This window comes from Podarcis raffonei, chromosome Z (genome assembly GCF_027172205.1).
Source record: "Podarcis raffonei isolate rPodRaf1 chromosome Z, rPodRaf1.pri, whole genome shotgun sequence".
NCBI classification, from domain to species: Eukaryota; Metazoa; Chordata; class Lepidosauria; order Squamata; family Lacertidae; genus Podarcis; species Podarcis raffonei.
The window spans coordinates 35,567,516-35,592,445 of record NC_070621.1 but is presented as its reverse complement, the minus strand read 5'-3'; the positions used below and the strand labels follow the sequence as shown (position 1 = coordinate 35,592,445).

The window sequence follows — 24,930 nt, the reverse complement described above, 5'->3', positions numbered from 1 at the left end:
TTATTTGGGATGGATTTCCATATTTTCAAATAAATGATCAGTAAATTCAGTACAGTGGTACCTCGGGTTACAAACACTTCAGGTCACGCATTTTCGGGTTGCGCACTGCACCAAACCTGGAAGTACCAGAACGGGTTACTTCCGGGTTTCAGTGCAGAAGCACCGAATCATGATCCACGCATGCGCAGATGCAGCACTGCGGGTTGCGAACGTTGTGGGTTGCAAATGTGCCTCCCGGACGGATCACGTTCGCAACCGCTGTAGTGGAATTCAGTTACTCCTTCCATGGCCTGATGATTATCAGCTTGTTAGGATGCAGAGGTGGGCTTTTTTGCTGTTGATAACAGTGTTATGTAATGCACTTTATATACAAGGCCACACCTGTATTGGTATTCTGCTGTTATTTCAAGATGCTCCTGCATAGAGACATTTCTTTGATCTCTGAACCTGAGTCATGTTTTCATGTCTGTGGTTTTTTAATAGGATTTATTGCATATTTTAATTAAGAATCTTATATTTAATGTTTTAATAGGATTGTTTAATTGTATGGCTTAATTTTGAATATGTGAGGTGAAGCTCTCTGGTATAGAAGCTGTCAGCCATTAGCTGCATCTAAATTCCAATTTGAGGCCACCACCATTCTGAATCTAGGCAGGTCCTAGTATGTTTACTGCCTGGATGAACCACATGTACACTGCCTGGTGTTTCATGATGGAAGAAAGATGACATGTAAATGTAATCAATTTTCACAGGTGTTATAGATGAAAACACAATTCAGTAATTTGTATATTGTTTATTTAGAACTTTTTAACCCTGTTCTCCAGCTGAAAAGGCTCCCATAGCACCTTACATACAGTTAAGCTTAAAATCTAAAATGCATGAAACAAAAGGAAAAAGTAATATGGAGGAAAGAGAAGAGAAGCAAACTTGGACACCATTTCTTAAATGTTAAGTAGTAGTTTTTAAGGTGATTAGATGACTGGAAATGACTCAGGTTTGGGAGGACACTAGTGGAACTGGCACTTCAGGAGAGCAGATGAAATAGCCCTGTGGAATTTCCATCTATCACTGCTACAAATATGAATATAACAATGTGTTGGCAATTATATAGAGCTACTAAAATTTGACTAAATAGTGATTACACAAACTGTATGGTAGAAATGAAATTTAGAAGATACCAAAGCCTATGGGACTTTTTTAGGTTAATCAGAAGTTGCCTTGAGGAAGGCTAATTCATAACATTTGATGCAACTACATTGATTAAACTTTTCAGATCCAGATAACACTTGTCATTTTGCCAGTTTCTTTTTTAAAAAATAGACAAATTTTCTTCATGTCCCCCTACAATGCATTTGTAAGTAAGCCATGCTTTGTTTCGTTCCTCAGTTTTGTGTTGCAAAATTGATTATAGAGCTTGCTGTTAGAATGGGATTCCATTTAACTTATGCTCATTTTTTCTAGTTCACTGCATGATTTGGCTTGCTGTACAAACAGAAGACCACAGAGCAATATAGATTTCACATAAATGCTTGCTGTGTTTCATTTTAATTTCCTGGCAACATGGCAGCACCAATATAAATCATATCATGAGAGCAGAAAACATTTCTCAGTAAATTATAGCAACTATGCCTTTAACTTCAAATTTAACACAACTGAAATTTAAGTGGTGCAGATGTGATACTGCAGATTTGGCATAGAATGGGTGCACATGTGGCCTTGCCAGTCGCTGAGCCACAAAGCCATGTACTCCCCGCCCCCCGTCTTTCTCTTCTAAAGTACAAATCCTACTCACCTTGCCTTGCTTGCTTTGTTTGTTTCTGTATTTTCATTTCCAAAGACCAATGGGAAAAGGGAAACAGACAAGCAGCTTTTCAAATCAGCATTTGGAAACTCAAACTATGGTTTGGGTTCTAACCTATGGTTAGAGCAGATCATGACTTGATACAGTGCCCAAATTTAGCCAAAGAATGCAAGGGATTGATATGACTTGAGGGAGAATGTTCCACAGTTTAAGTAGATTCTCACAGTATTTTTATTGTGCATGCTAAAATTTGCCAGAAGCGGCTTAGTCATGCTGGCCACATAACCCGGAAGCTGTACGCCGGCTCCCTCGGCCAATAAAGCGAGATGAGCGCCGCAACCCCAGAGTTGGTCACGACTGGACCTAATGGTCAGGGGTCCCTTTACCTTTACCTTTAAATGAATTAAATGTTTGAGCCTTTTTATGTTGAAAGACCACTTAAATGCTAAAAAGAAATTGTAACAATTAAGTCTTGTGACAACTTGACTTAATGGTAACAATTAAGTCCTTTTGCAACAATAGATTAGCTTGTTTTCCCCTGGGTGAATATTTATTCATTTATTTTAATTCAAACATGGGTATTTGGACCAGTTTATTTGTTTGTGTGTGTGTGTTTGCTTTTTGTTTTTCAGAGTAACAGCATAATTGCTTTGACTTTTATGATTACATTGGCTTAGTGTTATACATTTCATGTCTTATGACCTTACTGTTCACAAGTCTCTCACGGCAGTTATATGAAATTTTCATTACTGCACAATCGTATTAAATGTAGCATTTGAAAAGTCATTTGGTAGTTTGGGAGCTTGGAGTGCTTCTGCAATATTTCAAAATTTGGCTACTATCTTATTTGTATTGAATTAGCTTAATCTTGCTTGGATCTGGATAGCACTTCTCAGGACTGCAAGTCCATTTGTATCTTGCCGTTTTGCCTGAACTCCATGAACATACCCGGCTTCTCTCTTAATTTTTCTGTAAGCCTTTTACATGCTAAAACCAGCTTTCACAATTCATTTTCTGTTCTTATTGCTTGACACAATTTGATAATATTGAGATTTCAAGTCAACTTCAGAGCCATTTTAGAGCAAGTAAAAAGAGGTTAATTCATTGATACCTTACTCCTTGTAAGAATAGTGGGATACAAATTACATCCAATTCTTACATTGTATTAATGCACACATACATATAAACTTCAGTCTAAGTAACACACTATACATTAGGCTCACTTTGAAGATTGGGAAGTATAATTGGTGCAGAATGTAGCAGCCAAATTGCTTACTCAAACTGGGTGTTAAGATCATAATTAAGACAATTGTGTTGGCACCTGTTTCTAGGCCCTAGTTTCAACTTTTAAAGCGCTTTATAATTTAGGATTGGAGTAGCTGACCATCTTACTTGACACAAGTGGTTACCAGAGGGAGGACTTCATTGATAGTGTTAGAAATTTCTCCCCAGATAAATTTGTCTGCCACCTATCTTTTTGGCTCTGGTCTCAAACCTCATTTTCTTAAGTTTTTTAGATGTATCTTTATTCCTGCTGCCTGTCTTATGCTGTATTGATTTTGGTTTTTAAGTCACATTTTAACTGTTTATTCTTTCTTTAGAGTTACCGTGTTTTTCGCTCTATAACACACACCTGACCATAACACGCACATCGTTTTTAGAGGAGGAAAACAAGGGAAAAAACATTCTGAATGAAACGGTGGATGTATCATTTTTGTGCTTCATGCTGTGGCCACAGACATGTGATCTGATGGTGAATTTGGGGTGACCCAATGCAAAAATCCTGAGAATTCCTGTGGATCCATGCTTTGTAACCACGTTTTTGCACCATTGCAGCCCCAGGCAACAGTGGGTGCGTGATTTTTTTGGTGCAGGCTGTAGCCATGGACATGCTATGTGATCTGATGGTGAATTTGGGGTGACCCAATGCAAAGATCCTGAGGATCCATGTGGATCCATGCTTTTTAACCACGTTTTTGCAGCATTGCAGCCCCAGGCAACAGTGAGTGCGTGATTTTTGGGGGGCAGGCTGTAGCCATGGACATGCTATGTGATCTGATGGTGAATTTGGGGTGACCCAATGCAAAGATTCTGAGGATCCATGTGGATCCATGCTTTTTAACCACATTTTAAGTGGGGAGGGAAGGAAAAACAAAGAAGGGGAAAGGAGCATGAGAGGGGTGTGCAGAGAAGCAGCTGGCTAAGAATGCAGGAGAGGGATTTAACGGGAGGGAGGAAAGAAAGGCAAAAGTTTTCCCCCACCCAAGCCAGCCAGCGCTCTCTCTCTCTCTCTCTCTCTCTCTCTCTCTCTCTCTTCCCCACCTGCATGTTTTCAGCAGCACCGGAGCACAGAGAGGAATTAGAAGGAACGACACTCTGCTTTCCCCTCTGCTTGCTTGGAGGGGGGGGGGCTTTCCCTGCTCTTTGTTCCATTTGAGCAAACACAGCAACGAAACAGAGGAGGGTGGGCAGTAAGACCCTGAGGCAGAATGCAGGAAAGCAGCCACTTCCTCTTTTCAGGTTTCCCTTCTCCGTGACGCGCGATTTGATTTTCGCCTGATTTTTCGGCTCCAGGGACCACACATTCGCTCAATAACACGCACAGACATTTCCCCTTCCTTTTTAGGAGAAAAAATCTGCGTGTTATAGAGGGAAAAATACAGTACTTGAAATTATAACTGAAGTAGCAATAAAGGTATAATAAATAAATGTGTACCCATTATGACTTTAAGTTTTAGAATTTTTCAGGTCTATGTGAATATAAAGCTTTCAGGGTACAATCCACAATCATGAAATCCAACATGTTTGCTTTTACTTGAATGCAAAATAGATTACATTCATCACATCAGTGATGCATTAATGTACTCATTGAATTTAAATTATAAAATAGAGATTCATACTTTAGAAACAGGAAAAGTGCATAAATAAGAAATGATAGATGGCAACAACAAAAAAGTCATTTTTATATAGGAAATCCTTTTCCTGTGCATTTACAACACATTTTCTTTTTAACAAAAATGAGATTTCTGAAAGTAGCCCAAGGTAAATCTATGACTGTCCATTCCACTTCACAGGATTGCACTGCGTTATTTGATAAGTGTGAATCCCAGTTTGTTTGAAGATTTTACAAGAAGTCACTTTGTCAGATAATCTGCTTGCTACTTACTATTTCAAACCTTACTATCTGCAAAGATGCACCACATCCCAATTCTTCCATCATCATTAGTATGGTTATTTATTTATTTATTTATTTAGTGTTCAGGAGTCTGTTCCCTGTGTTGTTTAGGTGGGCTTTTGGGGGTGAATAAAAACCAAAACATTCTGAACCTGCTTATTTGTTACTAAGAGATGCCCCTTGTGCTTATTGGGCAACATGATCAAGGAATAGTGGCAAAGTTGATCCCTGTCATCATGTTATTCTGGGCAGAGATCTTTCAACATCTCCACCTACCCAGAATGGTGATGATGCTATCTCTCCCCCGCCCCACCCCGTCAACACTCCCGCCCTGCAACATCAAACATAGGAGCAGCAGAATAGGGTAACTTCCATTGTCTTTGACAGTTGGCTTTACTAGTTGGGACTGATGGAAGCCCACAGCATCTGGAGGACACCACACTGGCTATATCTGCAATAGAAGCTCCATTAATTTAAAGATAGTCATGTTTAATTTTAAAATGTTCAGATCAAAGAAGTTTGGATTTTTTTCTAAGGCATTCCCGTGTTTCATTTCATGTGAGAGCTACCAACTGAAACCCTAGGTCTACATTGATATTTATCAAAAATACTTAAATTATCCTGATGTATGGTTTTGAATGACTGTAACTCTGTCCTCACAAACACAAAGATGTTTAAGTTTTCATACACAATGAAACTAGACTGTTAATTTGATGGGGGACTGACAATTAGGTGACATTGTTTGCAGCATTGTCCAAAGTAGTTGCTAATTAACATCCTGGGATTAAAATGCTACAGCTTTTGAATTTAGTGGTATGTATTGTACTTTCAACCAATGTAAATGAATTGGATGCAACAGCCTGTGATAACCATTAGGGCATCCAGTAGCTTGAGGCATGCTCTGGAAAGTTCATTTTAAGTGTTTGACAGGTATGAGAAGATTAGTTCCAGCTGAACTGAAAATCATATTTGACTGGAAGTCAGGTACTCCTAAAGATAGCTAATTTGGGGTAGGGTGTGCAACATTAATGCAGTGTAAATTATGTGGCACAGTTCTTGGTGTTCGTTTGTGCACCATTCTGCACTGTATGGAACACTCAGTGCTGTCATTCAAATGATATCTAGGAAAAGTCACACCAGTGAGGTTCTAGTAGGAGTCCTACATGTAGTTTGGATCTGATTAGTAGAAAACCTTTTTATCACTTTAGAACTGGGTGGGAGAAAACCTCAACCTTGTTCTATCTTTATATTTTCTTAGCAATGCATTGCCAATTTACAGGATCAATTCAAATGGATAGAGCTTTATCAGATCAAAAGAAAGCAGCTAATCCTTGATAATAGTTTCACATGATCAACCAACCAAGTGGTTGTTTTTACCAGATGAAAACTACACCATGAATTTATCAAGAACAGTTGAATATTTTAGGTCAAATCAAAGAGATGAAGAAGATGCGAAATGCAGGTATTTGCAGATGTAGCTGTTTATGTTTAGTATGGTAATTACAGTGGTACCTCGGGTTACAGACACTTCAGGTTTCAGACTCTGCTAACCCAGAAATAGTACCTCGGGTTAAGAACTTTGCTTCAGGATGAGAACAGGAATCGGGTGGCGGCGGTGCAGCAACAGTGGGAGGCCCCATTAGCTAAAGTGGTGTCTCAGGTTAAGAACAGTTTCAGGTTAAGAACGGACCTCCGGAACAAATTAAGTACGTAACCAGAGGTACCACTATAATAACAATTAGAATGTCTATGTAGATGTTTCAGCAGCTAACATACATTATTTTGATAATTCTTGTAATAACCTGGAAGGTTGATCAGCATTACTGTCTCCAGGTTGCAGATAATTAGGTATGGCACACAGAAAAAGAAATTGAGTGCAGAGGCGGACTTTGGTAATATGGTGTCCTGAGTGAGGACAAAATTTGGTGCCTCCCTAATATTTCTTATTTTCACAATAATTCCTTTTTTATTTATTATTATTTTGCATCCCCTTGGCTCTGTGCCCTGTGCATGGGAACTGCCTTCAGTGCCTTAAATCGGGTGCTGGTGAGTGCAAGGTGGAGGTGATATTTCAACTGCAAACTTCCAGCAGTTCAACATACAGCACACACTCCTAAGAAGGGGTTATTCTTATGTATTACTAGTTATTAGATATTATTGGGGAAGGGCCATAGCTCAGTGGAGGATCTGTTTTAACATCCTTTTGAGAAGGGCCAAACATGTGCAGGCTGACATTCGACCTAGACAGATTATTCACTTCATCGCCTCTACTACCATTAAGACTCTGACCAAACTGGGTGTACTCTAGCCTCAGGATGGCTGATATATAGGCTTATGTGAATTTTAAGAGCAATTTCTTTCCTCTGCCAGTTCAGTATGCCACAACATGCAGCACAGTTTAATTTATTTTTCTGTTAAATTTATATCCACCCTTCCACACAACAGAGATATCAGTTGCCTCATAGTCCAAGTGGTGGTATGGTAGAAAGAGCCACAACCTTCTCAGTGCCTCATGACTTGCCTGCTCCACTCATACCTGTGCCATCACCTTTTGGGTTGGACCAGTGCCAGCACTAGAAACCCCTTACATGCTGAGTAAAAGTAACTCGGGAGACAAATTCAGATTGGGAGTGGGGGGAAAGGAAGATCTTTCTCTTTGAGAGGAAAAGGCCAGATTATGTGTTGAAAAAACATTAGAAATTCAGAGAGAAGGTTAATATTTGTTACTATTTATTAATAACAGTAAATCAGACTGTGGAAAAAGGAAAGCGCTAAGAAGCACAAGAGGAAGTAAAAGGACTAGAGAGAAGGGATAAAAGAAATGCAGATTTTGGGTGGTGACAAATGGTACAAGCTGAGCGTTGAATGATATAATGAGACAAGAAATTACAGGATCCGGTTCAAATAGTTGGAAGAGGAAAATATAAAATAAGAAGCTCTGGATCACCAAATTCTGCCTAAAACCACAATGCCTACTGAGCCAGCATTGGCAAATAATGTAACAATTTAACTTGCCCTCCCTCTGCCACCATTTTATGCATGGCTCTGCCTCTGTACCACCATTTTCCAACTGGTGGGCCTCAGTAATTTTCAGCTATCTCAAGTGGGCTCAGGCAGTAGAAAGTTTGTGAGCCCCTGCCTTGGACTACAGTATGTGTGCTAAAATCAATATTCTAAGATGGCGGGTGCGTTCAGTATTCATGCCTGTTAGGTAAGTACCATTAAGCCCCATAGAAACAGAGAATGTTAACTCTGAATTCTGATTTTCCCTAGGGATTCATGCTGATACTTAACTGAAAATATTAAGCTACTATAATTCAATTATATTTTAAAACCATTCAGATTAGGTGTATTTGAGGGGAAAATACATTTGGTACTTGCTGTGTTTTGAGGCTTCCTTGGAAGAAAACCAAATTCACTCTGAATCTTGTCACAGAATGTAAACCTCTAGAGAGTGTCAACATTTAGCTCGCTTCTCTCTTATTTTTTTGTATGAGAGCGGAAAAGAGCATGAAAGGCACTAATGAGGTAGAAGCCTAATATTTTCATTTTGCTCATGTGGATGAATGCAAAAGCCTAGCCCATTAAAAGAAAGCTAGCAAATGTAAATGATTGCACTTAGATTTGGGGAACGGATAAACTAAAAAACTTGTGCATGCAATTTTTTGCTATTACAGTGTTTGCAGTGGTACAAACAAGTAGTATAGATTTTATAGGTGCTTTGGTTTAGTTACATCTATTCTTCCAGTTGCTTTTCATCAGGGTTGAGGGCGAGCTGAGTATTAGGCATTAACCAACCAGTCCAATAAAATTAGGAGTCTGTCTATAAAACAAGTTTAGATTAAGCAGCCAGGACAGTCTGCAGCTTTATTAGCCGAGGTGGGCCTCTCTTGGCTTCTTATCATATAACCTCTACTGAACTGGTCGTTGCAACTCCACTCTTTGGCTGTTGTGAAGCTGCAATGAAACGAAGGCAAGCCAGCATCTGTTTCTGTAGCAAGTTGTCACAATGGCACAGCTGAAACTAGTGCTTTTTTCTGGGGGGGACACGGGTATGTTTTCTGGGGGGGACACAAGGGGACACATACCCCTATACATTTTGTGAATCTTTGTACTTTTGTCTATTTACTGTGTTTATTTTCCCTGATTTGAACTATAAAATGGTGATTTTCTTGAGTCAAAATGAGAGTACCCCTAAACTTTTTTTTTTAGATTAAAAAATCACTGGCTGAAACTATGAGTGAGTGAGTGAGTGAGTGAGTGAGTGAGTGAGTGAGTCCTAGGGTCTCTAGTTTGAAACCCATGGCATTGTACAGTCTTTGTTCTAGAGTTCTCATGATTATCCTTCAATTACAAAATAACAATATTTTTAGTACAAGTTATTCACTTCTCATTTAATGAACAATATGCTATTTTTAAATACACATTAACACTGTCAATTTTAATTTTTTTCCTCCCCTGCTAGTGCATGTGTTCAACATGGTGTGCAGTGCCTTTGCAGCACCCTGTTGCCTTCAGTATGCAATTAAATTCAGTTGTCAACCTGTTTTTAATTATTAGTCTGTCTCTCACTTTATTAAGCTAAATTAGAAGTGCATTTGTCTTGTCGGAGTGGGAAGGCCTTGTGTTTTCAGTAGGTTTAACTTGCAAACAGTGTTGCTTTAATAAAGTCATTTATTATCCCACCCCTATACTTTTCCCTGTATTGTCGGCTTGGTCACTCTTTGCTTCCCCCCTCCCCCGCTATTGTCTCACTACATATACCCTGACTGAAAAATACCCACACCAGGACGTTTCATTCTGTCTTAAAGTGGTCCTAGAATTTTCTAGGAATGCAATTCAGAATTTTCTTCCAATTAATTAGAAATATCATGCTGGGCTGAGCTCTTAAATCTGAAATTGTCAGATTTGAAGCCTTTGTTATTCAGCTTGGTGGGGTCATTATAGGGAGTTTCACCTTTTATCAGGAAATTTCTGGACAGCTTGGTTACCCAGAAGTTTGGGATGGTGCTTACAGTGTCTGTTGCAAGTTCAGAGATAAAATAAGGAATTAATGTCAGAATTAATGTCAGAAGAAGGAATTAACATAGGAAGAGCTGGAGCTATCATTCTTTGATCAGCTTCCCCTATCGCTTTTGGTGCCTGATTGAGGTTCCATTGTTTTGCAGTTGCCAAAATGTGCCAGCTAAATGGACTTTCACAGTTGTTGGTTTTTGTGTGATGCTGATGTTCTGTTTTGTGGCTGTGTTTGCTTTTGTTTCAAAGCAACAAAGACTAGTTGTGCACGACAATTGTGGTTGAGAAATTACTCAATGAGTGGAGGGGGGAGAGGCTCACTTGTAAATGAAAGCATTAAAATGTGCTGTTTAAAAGTTGGTACGCAATATTTTTTCAAATTGGTATGTGATGTACTGTTACACTGTGGTTGCTAATGAAAATTCACAATATTTTCTAAATAACTGGAATAGATCTTCACCAAAATGGCATAAGTGATTATGCATTCTGGTATGTTAAATTTTATTCCTGCATCTGTGACCGTTCTGTCAAATATAGCATCTGAAAACTCGTGTTTTGTCTTAAATTCAAGATCTACCTTCATGCTTCAAAGCAGATCCCATTATTCTACCATGTCAGTCAATCACTAGTATGCTGTGTCCAAAACATTTTGTGTGAGCACGTTAATACAAGGAAATTAGGTACATCAGACACAATAAAGTGTGCCTTATGTGACATAGCTTAATTGGCAGAGGTCTTAGTACTGAATAACGAATTGATTCTTCAAACAAGAAAAAAACTACTTTTGATTTCTGAACTAGAGGACAATAAAAGTGAATGTGGATTGAATTTTGTAACCTGGTGGGGATATATTTGGCTGTTTTACAAATCTTTCTGCACACTCTGCCTTCTCCTTATGCACATCTTTAATGATGTACTCAATACATTTTATATAAAATGTTCACCCTTTGTTATTCATTTCAGGTCTTCCTTAGTTGATTATTGATCTTTGAACCTAGACTGGTGTAATCAGCTGCTTCTCTCACGTGTGGGAATTTTTATTATTCCACTTCCCCTTTAAGTAGCAGCACCTTCTCAAGGTCTTCCAGTGCAATGCACAAAGGCCTGCTATTTGAAAGCATTTTTCTCTCTCCCCCCCCTTGAATGAATGAGTGGGAGAAGGGTTTAGATCTCACCTTAAATATGAAAAGTATGAAAAGTGAGCTGTATGGATAGGCACTTCCATTAGTTCCTTGAGTAACATATGGTAAGCAATGGCTAGGTTTTCTTTTGTTTCTTTTAATAATTTAAAAACCACAAGTATTGCTTGAATTCCCCTTTTGATCTTGCTAGGAAATGATTGAGCTAATAACTATTTTCTTTTAAGGAGTTGCATAGTTTGCATAGTTAGTTGCTGAATTTCTACAAGAACTCATTTTATAATTTACAGTTATAAATTATTTTCTCTTTCCAATTCCCCACCTTTCTCTTGCCTCTCATCCAAGCTGTCTGGCATTTTGAATTATTAAAATGATTTTGCATGTTAAGATATTAGTGTAAGTATTAATATTATAAGGTAAATTCCAATTATACCTAAGTAATTTTTAATGGTTGCTTCAACTTCAACAGTATACAAAAAATATACACACAGAAGATTTATATTATTTTATATTATTATATTATTTATAGGATTATTTTTAAGAGAATGCAGAAGCAGCATTTGACTTTGTGGCTTTGCATACTGTAACCTAGACAAAAGAGGCACCATTAATAGGTAAACTCGTGGTTGTACATTGCTGCTTTAATTGTTAGGCTTGGAGTCAAACAAAAACCTATCCAGCTGTCACATTAATAAATACAGCTTGATGATTAGATGTAAGAAGTATATACAAGACGTAAGCCTTCTCAGACTGCTTCTATTGAGATGCTTCATTGAGACTTGGCTTTCTAATCTGATGCCTGGTTTGGGAATGTATTGTTGAAGTCCTTATTTCAGTCTGTTACTTCACCAGATGTACAACTTGTTGAACTGCTTTAGAGTGTCCAGGGCCAGCAATAGAAAAAGACTCATCTTCTGAAAGCTTGGGGGCAAGGACATTACTTTCTTTTGTTTCTCTTAGTTTTCAGATCCTTCCTTATTTTATTTTATTTTATTTTAATTGGTTATTTTATATACTACCCTTTATCCGAGGATCACAGGGCAGTTTACAATATAAAAACACAAAAATAGATAACATAGGAACAAACAGGAACGATAATTCCCACATACAGTTTAAAAAAACATAGATTGTTTAATTAGTCAGAGGCCTGGGAGAAGAGGAATGTTTTCACTTGGTGCCTCAAGATATGTAATGAAGGCACTAGGTCAGGCTTCCTGGGGAGAACATTCCACTAAAGGGAGCCATCACATAAAAGGCCCATTTTGGTATTGCCACTCTCTGGACCTCTCATGGAGGGGGCATACAAAGAAAAGCCTGAGATGATGAACACTGGGTCTGTGTAGGTATGGTCTTGACCCATTTAAGACTTTACAGGTCAAAACTAGCACTTTGAATGGGACCTGGGAACTTTGGCAGTCAGTGCAGTTGGGAAAAGATTGGTGTTACATTCTCAAGCTGTCTTGTCTTGGTGATCAACCCACTGCTGAACCATCTTCAGAGGCAGCCCCATGTATATTACAGTAATCTAACCTAGAGGTTACCAGAGGATAGATATTATACATTCCATATTACGTACCTTTTGTGTTGGTCTTTTGAGCTGCAGTTCTTGCTTCTGTTGTATGTTCTATCTGATGCCTTTCAACATTTCAAACAAAAATATACGAAAATAATTCTAATAGAGTGCTGGTCAAATTCCAGTTCAGTCATGATGCTCACTTGGTGATCTTGGGCCAGTCACACTCTTTCACCCTAACCTACTCTTCAGCAGTTGTAGTGAAGAGTGAAATAAAAATATTTAAATAAATAATCAATCAATCCAGGAGTTTATTGGCAATTACTGAAAAAAATAATTCTGTTGCCACTAGTATTCTTCTTTGGCTTCTTTGGCATGCTTCCATGGTCACTAGATTATCATGTTTCCAGTTATCAGCTACTGCCTCTCTGTTACTGCTTGCCTTCTAAATAGTTAGTTTCTATCTACACATTACTCTTGGTCTGTCATGATCTGGAAAGCTCACAGGAATGAAGCATCGAAATACATCTTTGCAATGGAAAGTTTCAGAAAGGAAAAGACTTGCAGTTACTACCAACATTTGTAAACTGTTTTGCTGCATCAAGAAAAATGAAGGAAGCTCTGCTGGCTCATGGCCTCAGTCATGAACTTCTAAGGTTCACCAATCTTTGTTCCACAGAGAGTCATTATATCCCAAACAATTGACAAGTCTTCTGCTTTATTCTCCATACATTATACTGCTATTGCTGCATAGACCTTTTGCACATACCTGCTTCATTAAACACGATCCCCACAATGTCAGTTAATTTATTTCTTAGATTGAATGTTTCATTAAATTCTGATAAGTCCAGAAGCCTCCCTGGACTAGAATGATTATGAAAGACTCTTACCTTTTAAAAAAATATATCTGCCCCCCCCCGTGGAAATGTAAGTGGAAAGAGCAGTGTAAAACTGGGTTCAAAGTTCTCTCTATCTTTGACAAAATAAGACAAATATAAACCTATAGAAGGGAAACACTAACAATATAAAAGGCAAGATCAGTTTTTTGTGGTGTTTGTTTGTTTTTCTTATACCTTTTTGTACTTTGATTTTTTGTGTGTTTTGTTTTAAGAAAATCTTTGTGCTTAATTAAATAGTACTGTAACAAGTGCTAACTTATTTTGGCAGCATATTTCATTGTAGTGATTGAGCTAGATAAGGACCCATGTGATAAAAAAAATAGTATGTTGTATTTCAGCAGTTAACCTAGACTTTTAGGGATAGTATTTCTGATGAATTGCATTAGAGAGTGAAAATCCAAAATAATGCAGAAGACAAAATACTGTAAGGCAAAGCAGAGCACTCAGTATGTGTTATTAGTTCCTCGCAGGTTGTATAACTGGAACAAAAGCAAAAGCTCAAAAGATACCGTGTTTAATGCAGCACCAGCACAGTAGGTAATCTGATCATACTTTGGGGATCAAATCAGTACTGGCTTTGACAATGGTGCCTTCTTTATTGATTCTGCACAATACCTAAACTTGAAACCTCCTTTATGTAGGCAAATCCATTGGGACTTGAAGAGAACTCCTGATGTGCATACAGACTACCTAGAAACAGGAGTATGTTCCAGTTTTTCAGTTGCCAGGCATACTCTGTTTTGCCTTGCTTCCCCTTCTCAACTAATCTATATATACTGAAGTGAAAGTGGACCTGCTCTTTCTCCACCCCCAAATGCTTCAGACAGGTTGTGTTTCTTTTGGTGTATGAGGAGGAGGAATTTTCCCATATACCTTACATATTTATCTGCTCATGTATTTGGTACTTTATTTATATCAATAATACCACTCATTTTAAAAAAAAAATCTTGAAAATATGCCCAGAGAAGGTGGTAGTACAGTGGTGCCCCGCAAGACGAATGCCTCGCAAAACGAAAAACGCGCAAGACGAAAGGGTTTTTCAGTTTTTGCGTCACTTCGCAAGACGATTTTCCCTATGGGCTTGCTTCGCAAGACGAAACATCTTGCGAGTTCTTGCGAGTTTGTTTCCTTTTTCTTAAAGCCGCTAAGCCGTTAATAGCCCCTAAGCCGCTAATAGCCACTAAGCCGCTAAGAGCCGTGCTTCGCAAGACAAAAAACCGCAAGACGAAGAGACTCACGGAACGGATTAATTTCGTCTTGCGAGGCACCACTGTAGAAGTGTTTTACTGATTGACAGCATGGCAAAATGTAACTGTGCTATGCACAGCCAATTTCCTACTGGGCCAGGGTAACAGAACTTTTTCTTAAATAGCATGTGGCAACCATATGCCCATGTCTTTGTGTAAGTATGAATGATTCTTGCATTTCACCTCTTTATTGTTCAAATTGTCTCCCCATGCCTCACTAAAGAACTACCATTACAATGTTGGCACGTTTTAGGTGTTTAAGGAATTATTTATTCAAAACTCAATGATAATAAAGTTACAGTAACACAATATCTGATATTAAGAGTTCAGTTTTGTCATCTGATATAATTTCAGGCTTGGTGTAATCAGCATGGTTATGAAAAATTGGGATCCTAATGATTGTTCCTCTATTGTGAAAAGCAAAATAAAATTTTAGTTGGTAAAAATGTGTGAAATACATGCAAGTGACAGATTCCTGAAAAGTTAGGGTGGAAGTTATGTCCTGGACTTAAACCCCCTTCCGGGATAAAAACACTAATTAGATCCAGTGGTGTGTTCTGCTAGCCAGTTCCCTAGAGTCTACCCTTCAGGGTGCTGTCCTGTACATTTTCAGCTGTTTGAACAATAGTGTTTCTTCCATGTCTCTTGGAAATCAGTTTCATGGTTTAATTGGTGTATGCATTTCCTCAGAAAAAAAGTGCATCTATAATTTGTAAAGTTCATAATTAGTTCAAATATTTGCTAGTCTGTTGCTGGAAGCTTGTAAAAATGCAAATAGATACAGTATGGTAATTATGTTTTAAAGCATTTATTTTTGAAATGTGTTAAATAAGTTGAAAAAGCAATTCTTGTTGTAGTTAGACTGCTTGATTTGAGATTCAGGGGTCCACAAATCAGCCAACACAAAAATGTGTGCATCTGCAAATTCATTTATATTTTTTCCTATTGTCATTCTTTTCCTGTTAGTGAAAGTGTCGTCGTTCCCCCCCCCCACGCTTTTGACAGTACTGGTGTGATTTAGACATAACCCCAAACCATGAAAAGAACTTACATGCCCCCTTTTCCCATCCTGTACATCGATTAATTACTAATGCTAGGGGGAATTTGAAGCAGTCCACATTTAAAGGCAAATCTATAAAATTTGCACTTTCCAAAACAACATGAAAACTGAAACACAGTCATCCTTCAAACTTACCAAATCAGGTATACAACCCCCTCCCCCCCCAATAAAATAGAGAACAGTGTGTATAAAAATAAATCCATTAGTTCATACAGAAATACATCATATTAGGGGAAATTGCTTTCAAAGGTGTGTCCATTAGTCCAAACTGCATGGAAAATGTGTTCATTAGGAGAAATTTCAGAAAAACTAAAATACTGAAGAATTTTCATGAGGATAAAAATAATCACAAATTGCTTCTGAAATGTAGTGAACTGAATGAATGAACAAGAATTGGCAGATCCTTTAATCCCTACTAATTGCTTTCATGAAATAATTTTTTGCATTGCATCTGAACTGTCAAAACATGGGTTTGTAGTTACCTTCTAAACAGTAATGCAAATCAGGGAGAAGAGGGATGGGCAGGAGTACATCAATACGAGACTTATTTCCATGCTTCAAAACTGTGGCCTGATGATTAGTTTAAAATTACATATGCTCTGTTCTGGACTCTTTGTATGTTAATAATATGTAGTTCAACATTATCAGCCATTATCTTGGCATATGATATAAGCAGACCTTGCTGGTCATCTTGTCTGCACTCTGTAATATTCTTCTCCAACTAGTATTCAGAGGATCTTCTAGCCATTGCAGCTGTATTTATACATTCTAACAGGGATTCCCAGTTCAGCCACAGAAAAACATTTTATTACTTAGTATTGACCCTAGCAACCTTTCAGGAAGTACCCAGGACTAGAGTGCTCATGTACTGGCAACACAGATAATCTGAGGGAGGATGATGTTTTCCACCCCGCCTCCTCGTTCTCTCTGTAGGCTATTTGTGCAGCCGGAATGCATAAGAGTCTAGTAAATTACTTGTCTAGGCAAATAAATGAGGCTTATGACCTTTCCTGGATTCCAGACTCTTGCAAGGATGAATTGCTCCTTAAACAATCACCTGTTTAAAAGCTAGTTATGAATTATTTGTCCTTCTATGACTTGATAAAGAGAAAATTATGGTATGACAGGAATTCTTAACCTGTCTTTCATCATCACCAGGGGTGTGTCTTGCCACTCACGGTGACTGAAGTATTTTCTTCCTCTTTCTGTTTGTGCATACATATATGCACACTTTGAAACATACTTCTAAATCCACCTTGTAGTCAACAAGCATAGATATGTTCCTGGATGATAATACAAATCTCTTCTCTGGTTATCAAAGCCCAATACTCATGCTTCAGACTTTGCAATCTGATGATGTGGGCAAGAGATTTGGAGCTGTGAGACCATCTTGATTCTTGGCTTCCTAACTACACAGAGCAAGCCACATGTGACTGACTATATGGGTTCAATGTGTGGTTGACTCATCACTGTAGGAGGAGCGGGAGGTGCCATAAGGAAACAGTAATGTGTCTGCTCACAAAGAAGCCCACATTTGACTCAAAGGACTACAGTAGCTACTGCCCAGTCACTAATGTTCCATTCTTGGGATGATTAAGAAGGTGGTAATTAGTTTATCAACTCCAGTTACTCTTGGATGAAATGGATTATCTAGTTTCCTTTCAGTCAGCTATGAGGACATTGGGAGTAGGCAGAATAATATTCTGACATGGACTCAAGGCTGCTTACAGATAAAATTTGTTGTTGTTGTTTAGTCGTTTAGTCGTGTCTGATTCTTCATGACCCCATGGACCAGAGCACACCAGGCACTCCTGTCTTCCACTGCCTCCCACAGTTTGGTCAAACTCATGCTGGTAACTTCGAGAACACTATCCAACCATCTCGTCCTCTGTCGTCCCCTTCTCCTCGTGCCCTCCATCTTTCCAAACATCAGGGTCTTTTCCAGGGAGTCTTCTCTTCTCATGAGGTGGCCAAAGTATTGGATCCTCAGCTTCAGGATCTGTCCTTCCAGTGAGCACTCAGGGCTGATTTCCTTAAGAATGGATAGGTTTGTTCTTCTTGCAGTCCATGGGACTCTCAAGAGTCTCCTCCAGCACCATAATTCAAAAGCATCAATTCTTCGGCGATCAGCCTTCTTTATGGTCCAGCTCTCACTTCCATACATCACTACTGGGAAAACCATAGCTTTAACTATACGGACCTTTGTTGGCAAGGTAATGTCTCTACTTTTTAAGATGCTGTCTAGGTTTGTCATTGCTTTTCTCCCAAGAAGCAGGCGTCTTTTAATTTCGTGGCTGCTGTCACCATCTGCAGTGATCATGGAGCCCAAGAAAGTAAAATCTCTCACTGCCTCCATTTCTTCCCCTTCTATTTGCCGGGAGGTGTTGGGACCAGTGGCCATGATCTTCGTTTTTTTGATGTTGAGCTTCAGACCATATTTTGCGCTCTCCTCTTTCACCCTCAATAAAAGGTTCTTTAATTCCTCCTCACTTTCTGCCATCAAGGTTGTGTCATCTGCATATCTGAGGTTGTTGATATTTCTTCTGGCAATCTTAATTCCGGCTAGGGATTCATCCAGCCCAGCCTTTTGCATGATGAATTCTGCATATAAGTTAAATGAGCAGGGAGACAATATACAGCCTTGTGGCACTCCTTTCCCAATTTTGAACCAGTCAGTTGTTCCATATCCAGTTCTAACTGTAGCTTCTTGTCCCACGTAGAGATTTCTCAAGAGACAGATAAAATAGGGACAGCTAAAAACAGGGGGAAACCCATTATTAAGAAAACCAATTAAAGATTTATATATAAACAATATATAAATATAAAAGAGCTATTAAAACATAGTTATAATTAGAGTAAAAACAGCACCAGCCATTTCATTAAAAGCAGCCAGTTCCCAAAAACCTGTTGAAATAAGAAGCTCTTCAACTACCGGTGGAAGAAAAACACAGAGGGAGCCAATCTAGGAAGGGAGTTCCAAAGTCTGGGAGTAGCTACCGAGAAAGGCCCTCTCCTAAGACCCTACCAAGTGTGCCTGTGAGTGTCGTGGGACCAAGAAAAGGGTCTCCCTTGAACTCAGGCAAGTTTTTATGTGAGAATAGGATATTTCAGATAGCTTGGACCTATGCCATATAGGGCTTTATAGCTCATAACCAGCTGTTGTAACAAGGGAGTCAAATGCTCCCTATAACCAGCCCCGCTCCACAATCCAGCTGCAGCTCTTTGAACCAGTTGAAGTTTCTGAGCACTTTTTAAAGGAAGCACCATGTAGAGCATTAAGTATAAATGAAACAAATAATGCCTTTCTTCATCTTACTTGTTTTGTCTGGACCTGCATAATATTGCATACTAAGACATGTAGTTACTATTGATAAAACCATTTATATTTTCAACACCTTTTCTAAATAATTTATGGTACTGCGGTTGGCTTTCTCACTGCAGTAGAACTATTAACTTACATTTTTAGGGAGCTTCTGCTGTGACCCCCATATCTCTTTCCCATGGCTTTTATTTGCTCGTTTTGATATTTGAAGTCAGGCTTAATTTATTTTTGATCTATATATGTTTCACTCACATGACACAGAAGTATTCCTCAGTCCTACTCTAGTGCACTTGACAACATGATTAATCAAGACTTGCATAAAATTTACAAGTGGACTCTTTTTGGACACTGCTGATTATATTATTTTTGTGGGATCACTTCGTGTGGTAGATGAAAGTTCTGGATGCTTTATACTTGCTTTTGAAATAAATAACAGATGCTCCTTGAACATGTTTCAGCCATATTGGTCATGCAAAATGGGCAATTTAATAACAGAAGCTCTTACTGATTACAATTGTGATTGTGGGAAGCTTTGTCAATAGCACTGTTTCTTCTTCACCAGAATACAATTATTCAGTCTTTGTTCTTTTGCCTTTGTTAATACACAACTTGCAAGATTATGTCCTCTAAGATATGAAAGTTGTTCATTTTGACAATCTGTCAAATTTGAAATAAGTCATTATTGGGGTGAAAGTGGGGAGGAGGGAAACAGCATTCAGTTTCCCTAAATGCAGCATAGGTTTTTAAGGTCACTAACAAGACAGCAATTCAGATTAACACATTTGTTTACAAGCAAATGTGTTCTTGTCTGCTCTAGTAGCCCGCTTAATTCCTGCCAGTATGCTAGAATTCCACCCATGAAGTGGTTATTTGTTGTTGTTTTCATTTGTACACAAGCACGACTTTGTGAGCACACATAGACACACACTCTTAGAAGATGTAATCAAAAGAATGTTATATTGTATGCCTGAAACAATCTTATATTGCTTCCCAGCTCAGCCCACTTCCACTACCCTTTCCTTACTCTGCCCCTTCTCACCCTGTGCTGAATTTTCGAACAGAAGCTTCCTGGATCAGAGAATTGTACACTTATGCTCTCTGAGGCTCCACTGATAATACAATATAAATTAGTAATGATGGTGTGATGATTATTATGATAACAGTACCAAATAATTTTGTAAATGAATTTCATAATCACTGATCACCTACCCTGCTACTAGCTTAGGCACTACTGGAGCAGAAACTTTTAAAGTCCTTTAGTCTTTCATCATAACTTTTGTGTTCTTAGATTCTATTTGTCCCTTGTTCTTTTTTTTGTAATTCAAGCCCCTTTCATATTCATATTGACAGTTTGAGTATCATAAGTATATCTCACAAATGTAATATTTACATTCTGGTACAGTCATTGTGTTTTGAGAAATACTGTGTAGGTTACATGGCACAATAACATTTTAAATATTTTCTATGAAACTGTGAGGGCTAGAGTTATACTTCTGTAATGAAATGAAAGCTGAGAGTCCTTGTGTGTTTGTCTCTGCCTCCTCATCACTTTCAGGAATTTTGGAAATAGGTTTTGCTTCACTGATGACATCTCCGTTTGCCTCCTTGTGTGTTAACTTTGTCAAGGTATTCTACCAGTGAAGCAACATATCAGTGACATTAGCAAGCACTTTCTGCATTGCTCTCTCTGTATGTCCAGAGTAGATCATAGAATCTATTCCAGATTCTAGAGTGTATTCATTCATGACTGTAGACCAGCCTCATTGCTAACCTGCCTCACTCCCAGTTTCTTAAAATAATGCAGGAACAGTCCATGATCTACTAGTGTTATACATGTGACTAACTTTAAAGATTTATTGGTTCTTTGTTTAGAATATGGTCTCTGTACCACTAACTGAAACCAATTATGGTGAACAAAACTTACCTGCACTTAAAGCCAATTCCAGTTAGTAGCGAAGAGGCCATTTCTCTAACCTAACCCCCAGTATATAAGGAACTAACAAGGTCACCTATAATCACAGATAAAGGGGAGAGGGAAAGATACTCAAATAAGATTTAATAAAACTTTGAGTGACATATACTGTTGTACTAAAAAGTGGTCCCCATGGATTGCATGTCCTTTTTTGCTTACCTGAAATTTAAGCATCAGTAGTTTGTATTATCTCAATGTTTTAAAAAATGTGTGCAGGAAAGAAGCTCATATAGGTACAGGCCTATACAGAATATTACAGAGCAAGAAGAAAAATATTTGAGCTCTTCTGCAGTTCTCTCTAAATCATTTATATAACCAACTATATGCATTACTAAGATAGAATCTCTTTTGAACCTTAGTTGCTGTTTAATCTACAAATTAGATTTAAAGGAATGAAATATTAGCATTTCTATCAATAAATTTGAATAGAAATGGATTAATTTGAACTAATGGCAGAATAAAATGGTGACATTCTCACATTAAACATGATGATTTGGTATATTATATTATATATTCTCACTTATTTCATGAAGAGTAGAACTTTTATGAGCAGTAATTCAGAAAAATGGGAGCACGTTTTAATGGAATTATCCTCACAGCTTTCAAGGATTTTATTTCTGACACTGCTTTTCTTTCCTACACCCAGAATTGGTTTCTGAGTTATCATATTTTCCCTCAGTTTCAGCTCAGAGTCTTAAAAGCAACCTCGATTCCATGGAACATCAGATACAGCGTTTGGAAAATGATATTAAGAAGTTCCCTAAAACAGAAGATCCGCATGATAAATTTGTTGAGAAGATGATAATATCCTTTCCGTATTAATACCAGTATTTGTTTGCTAGTGAAATATGCAAATTACATTATATTCTTAATTTTTATGAATCTTTTGTGCACAGGCTTTGCATGAAAAAACTACACAAAATGCATTTCCTCCCATTTTGTGTCGTTGGGGGATGACTAGTAGTAAGTTAAGACATCACACCAAATTATTGTGCATTAGGTAGTGTGCAAATACGAGGCTTGTGAGCAGAGCCTATATCAATCTTACCTTCTCTGATAAGGGAAGATTCTGGGTGTGCTCGAATTGCATGTGTTGTAGGTTTCTCATAATAATGTTCTGTGGTTTGGTATTGCAGAAAGCAGGTTTTTAATGTGGTTCATTTGACACAGATGGAATCTACACACATATAAAAAACACTGAAATGCTTTTTTAAAAAAGTTTTGAAAAATATATTGAATTCCCCATAGCTCACCATCGCCGTATAGTGCATTTTACAACAACACACTTAAAATGTTTTATTTGCAGCTGTATAGCTGAGTCCACAGTCTTCCATCTGTTTTGCTTTTGGTTTATTTTATGTTCCTCTTACTGGTCAGATATGCAATATTTCAATAATGCACTTGGGAAGAAGTACAGCTGTGTAGCAGCAGTCTGTCTGACAGCACTGAAAGTGACAACTTGCTTTGATTACTTTGTTGCGGTCCAAGGTAGAGTCACCTGATTGGGACTTCTGCTGCACCTTCCTAGTTTTGAAGCAAAAGAAGTAAGGTAAGAAATTCTTACTATTTAAGTGATGCTACTTTTATACTATTATGATTTAACCTATGTCCAATGGCAATTGAAAACTTGGAAACACAGCTAATAAAATAGTTTTACTTCATTGCACTTCTTCACACCTCTAGCCTGAAAGGTAGATGCCAAGTATAGGTCATTGCATTTTTTAAAAAAAAGTTGTCTTAGTTTTATTGTTGCCTGTAAGCATTAATTATACCATAACATTGAAACAAATTTGACAGGATAGAAACAATATTTGTGTGATGTCACATTTTAATGCATAGTTTAGTTTGCTGCATACTACCATTAATAACAGGCTCTTGTTTTGTTGCCTTATGGATTCTTCATATACTGAAGAAATACTTGAAAAAGATTTTTAATGCAAACAACTTTATATATCTGCATGCGCTGCAGTTATTATTGTTGAATTTTGGGAGGTCTAGGCCAGACATGTGGTGTTGCCCCTTGAGTGTATCTTTAAAACACAATGGAGGCAAAATACACTGAAATATTCATCATTTTTTAGTGAAATTTCTCTGGGGTGCACTGCCTACAGATAGTTGTTGAAGGTTTCTACATTTCCCTGCCAAAAAAGGAAAAGGAAAAAAGAGGCCTGCTTTCTAGCTGGTGCCTTTCTAGAAAGGATACTGTGGAAATATTGCAAGGAAAAGAATAAAAGTTTCAGCACCACCACCTTCCAACCTGTACATAGTCTTCCACAAATCAGTGCACCAAATAGTTGGGAGCAAATAGCACTTAGTCATGGATTACACCTGGCAATATAGTTTTTTACCTTGACATCACACTTAACAGAGATTTAGAAAAACAGGGAATGTGATTTTTCTCATAGACAAAAACCCCAGTGCAAATTAGAGAAATCCCTGCTGTTCTCACCAGCCTTCTGTACATTCCACAGGAGTTAGGGGAGAGAGTTGGTGGGATCATCATCACCATTATCTGTCATCTATCTATCTATCTATCTATCATCTATCTATTTTTCCCTGACAGGGACTGAAGGTTGCTTACCGATAAAGAATGGCATATAACATAGATAAAACCATAATTAAAAAACAAACATTAATAGAATTAAAAACATACAATCACAATATAAACAGCACACCAGCCTTCTGGACAAACTGTTCCAGCAAGTTTATGTAAATGTTAAAATAGTATGGGGAAAATAACAGAACCCCGAGGGACCCAGCAGGCCGATGACCAAGTTATTGAAGAGGACTACCCCAGCACCACCTTCTGGATTCACCCCTCTAGGAAGGAATAGAGCCACTGTAAAATAGTGCCTTCAAGTCCCATCCCAGTGAGGCAGCACAGAAAGATACCATGATGGTTGGTATTAAAAGCCTCCAAGAAGTCCAGCAGAACCAACAGGGACACGCTCCTGCTTTCCACTTCCTGGTGCAAACCAGCCAACAAGGCAACCAAAGCTGTCTCTGTCTCATAACCAGTCTTGAAACGAGATTGAAATGGATATAGATAATCTGCATCCTCCAAAAACTCCTGGAGTTGGGATGCTACCAAACACTCCAGGACCTGGCCCAAACATGGGATATTGGAAACTGGCCAATAATTGCCCAGTATGGTGGGATTCAGGGAGGGCTTTTGCAATGGAGGTCTTATGTGTTGGGGCCGGAGGAAGAGACTGTTACATTGAGGGTTTTGTGCGGGATATGCCTGGGAAGAAGGGAGTGGGGAAGAGCGGGGGGGGGGCATCATGGTCGTTCAAAGAAAGGGGAGGTATGGTGGGGCAGGCCAGGTGAGACACATAGCACAGGCAGATAGTGATTGTGCCATGTGCCAGCCCCTCCTCCAAACTGGGGAAATGCTGTTGTTATATCAGCCAGCCCTCTGGTATGTGGCTGCAGTTGTTAAATACAAGGTCAGTTCCTCATTCATGACCTGATTGTGGATGACGGGGCCAATCTGGTCTGTATCACTGAGACCTGATGACTGAGCAAGGTGGAGTTGGTCTTGCCCAACTGTGCCCACCTGGGTACTCAGTGAAGCTTCAGGGCTGACCTGAGAGTCAGGGAGGGGGAGTAGTATATAGACATTCCATCTCTCTCCAGGCTCTCTATCCACTTCGTGGGGTATCTAGAGTGTGTGTTCCTAGCGTTGGGCAATTGGGACAGATTAGAGATTCTGCTGGTTTACTGCCTGCCTCACTGTCCAGCAGTCTCCCTGCTTAAGCTGACAGAGCTGGTCTGAGAGGCAGT

The 24,930-nt window shown here is 38.5% G+C and overlaps 1 protein-coding gene across 6 annotated transcripts in view; it reads left to right on the top strand.

Moving 5' to 3' along the window:
- DIAPH2 (diaphanous related formin 2) overlaps nt 1-24,930 on the top strand; it is a 343,566-nt gene that overhangs the window by 159,291 nt on the left and 159,345 nt on the right. For all 6 annotated transcript variants that reach the window (XM_053374498.1, XM_053374497.1, XM_053374496.1 and 3 more), the window contains one exon: nt 21,824-21,949. In XM_053374498.1, the coding sequence (XP_053230473.1) occupies nt 21,824-21,949 (126 nt within the window). The remainder of the gene's footprint in view (nt 1-21,823; nt 21,950-24,930) is intronic.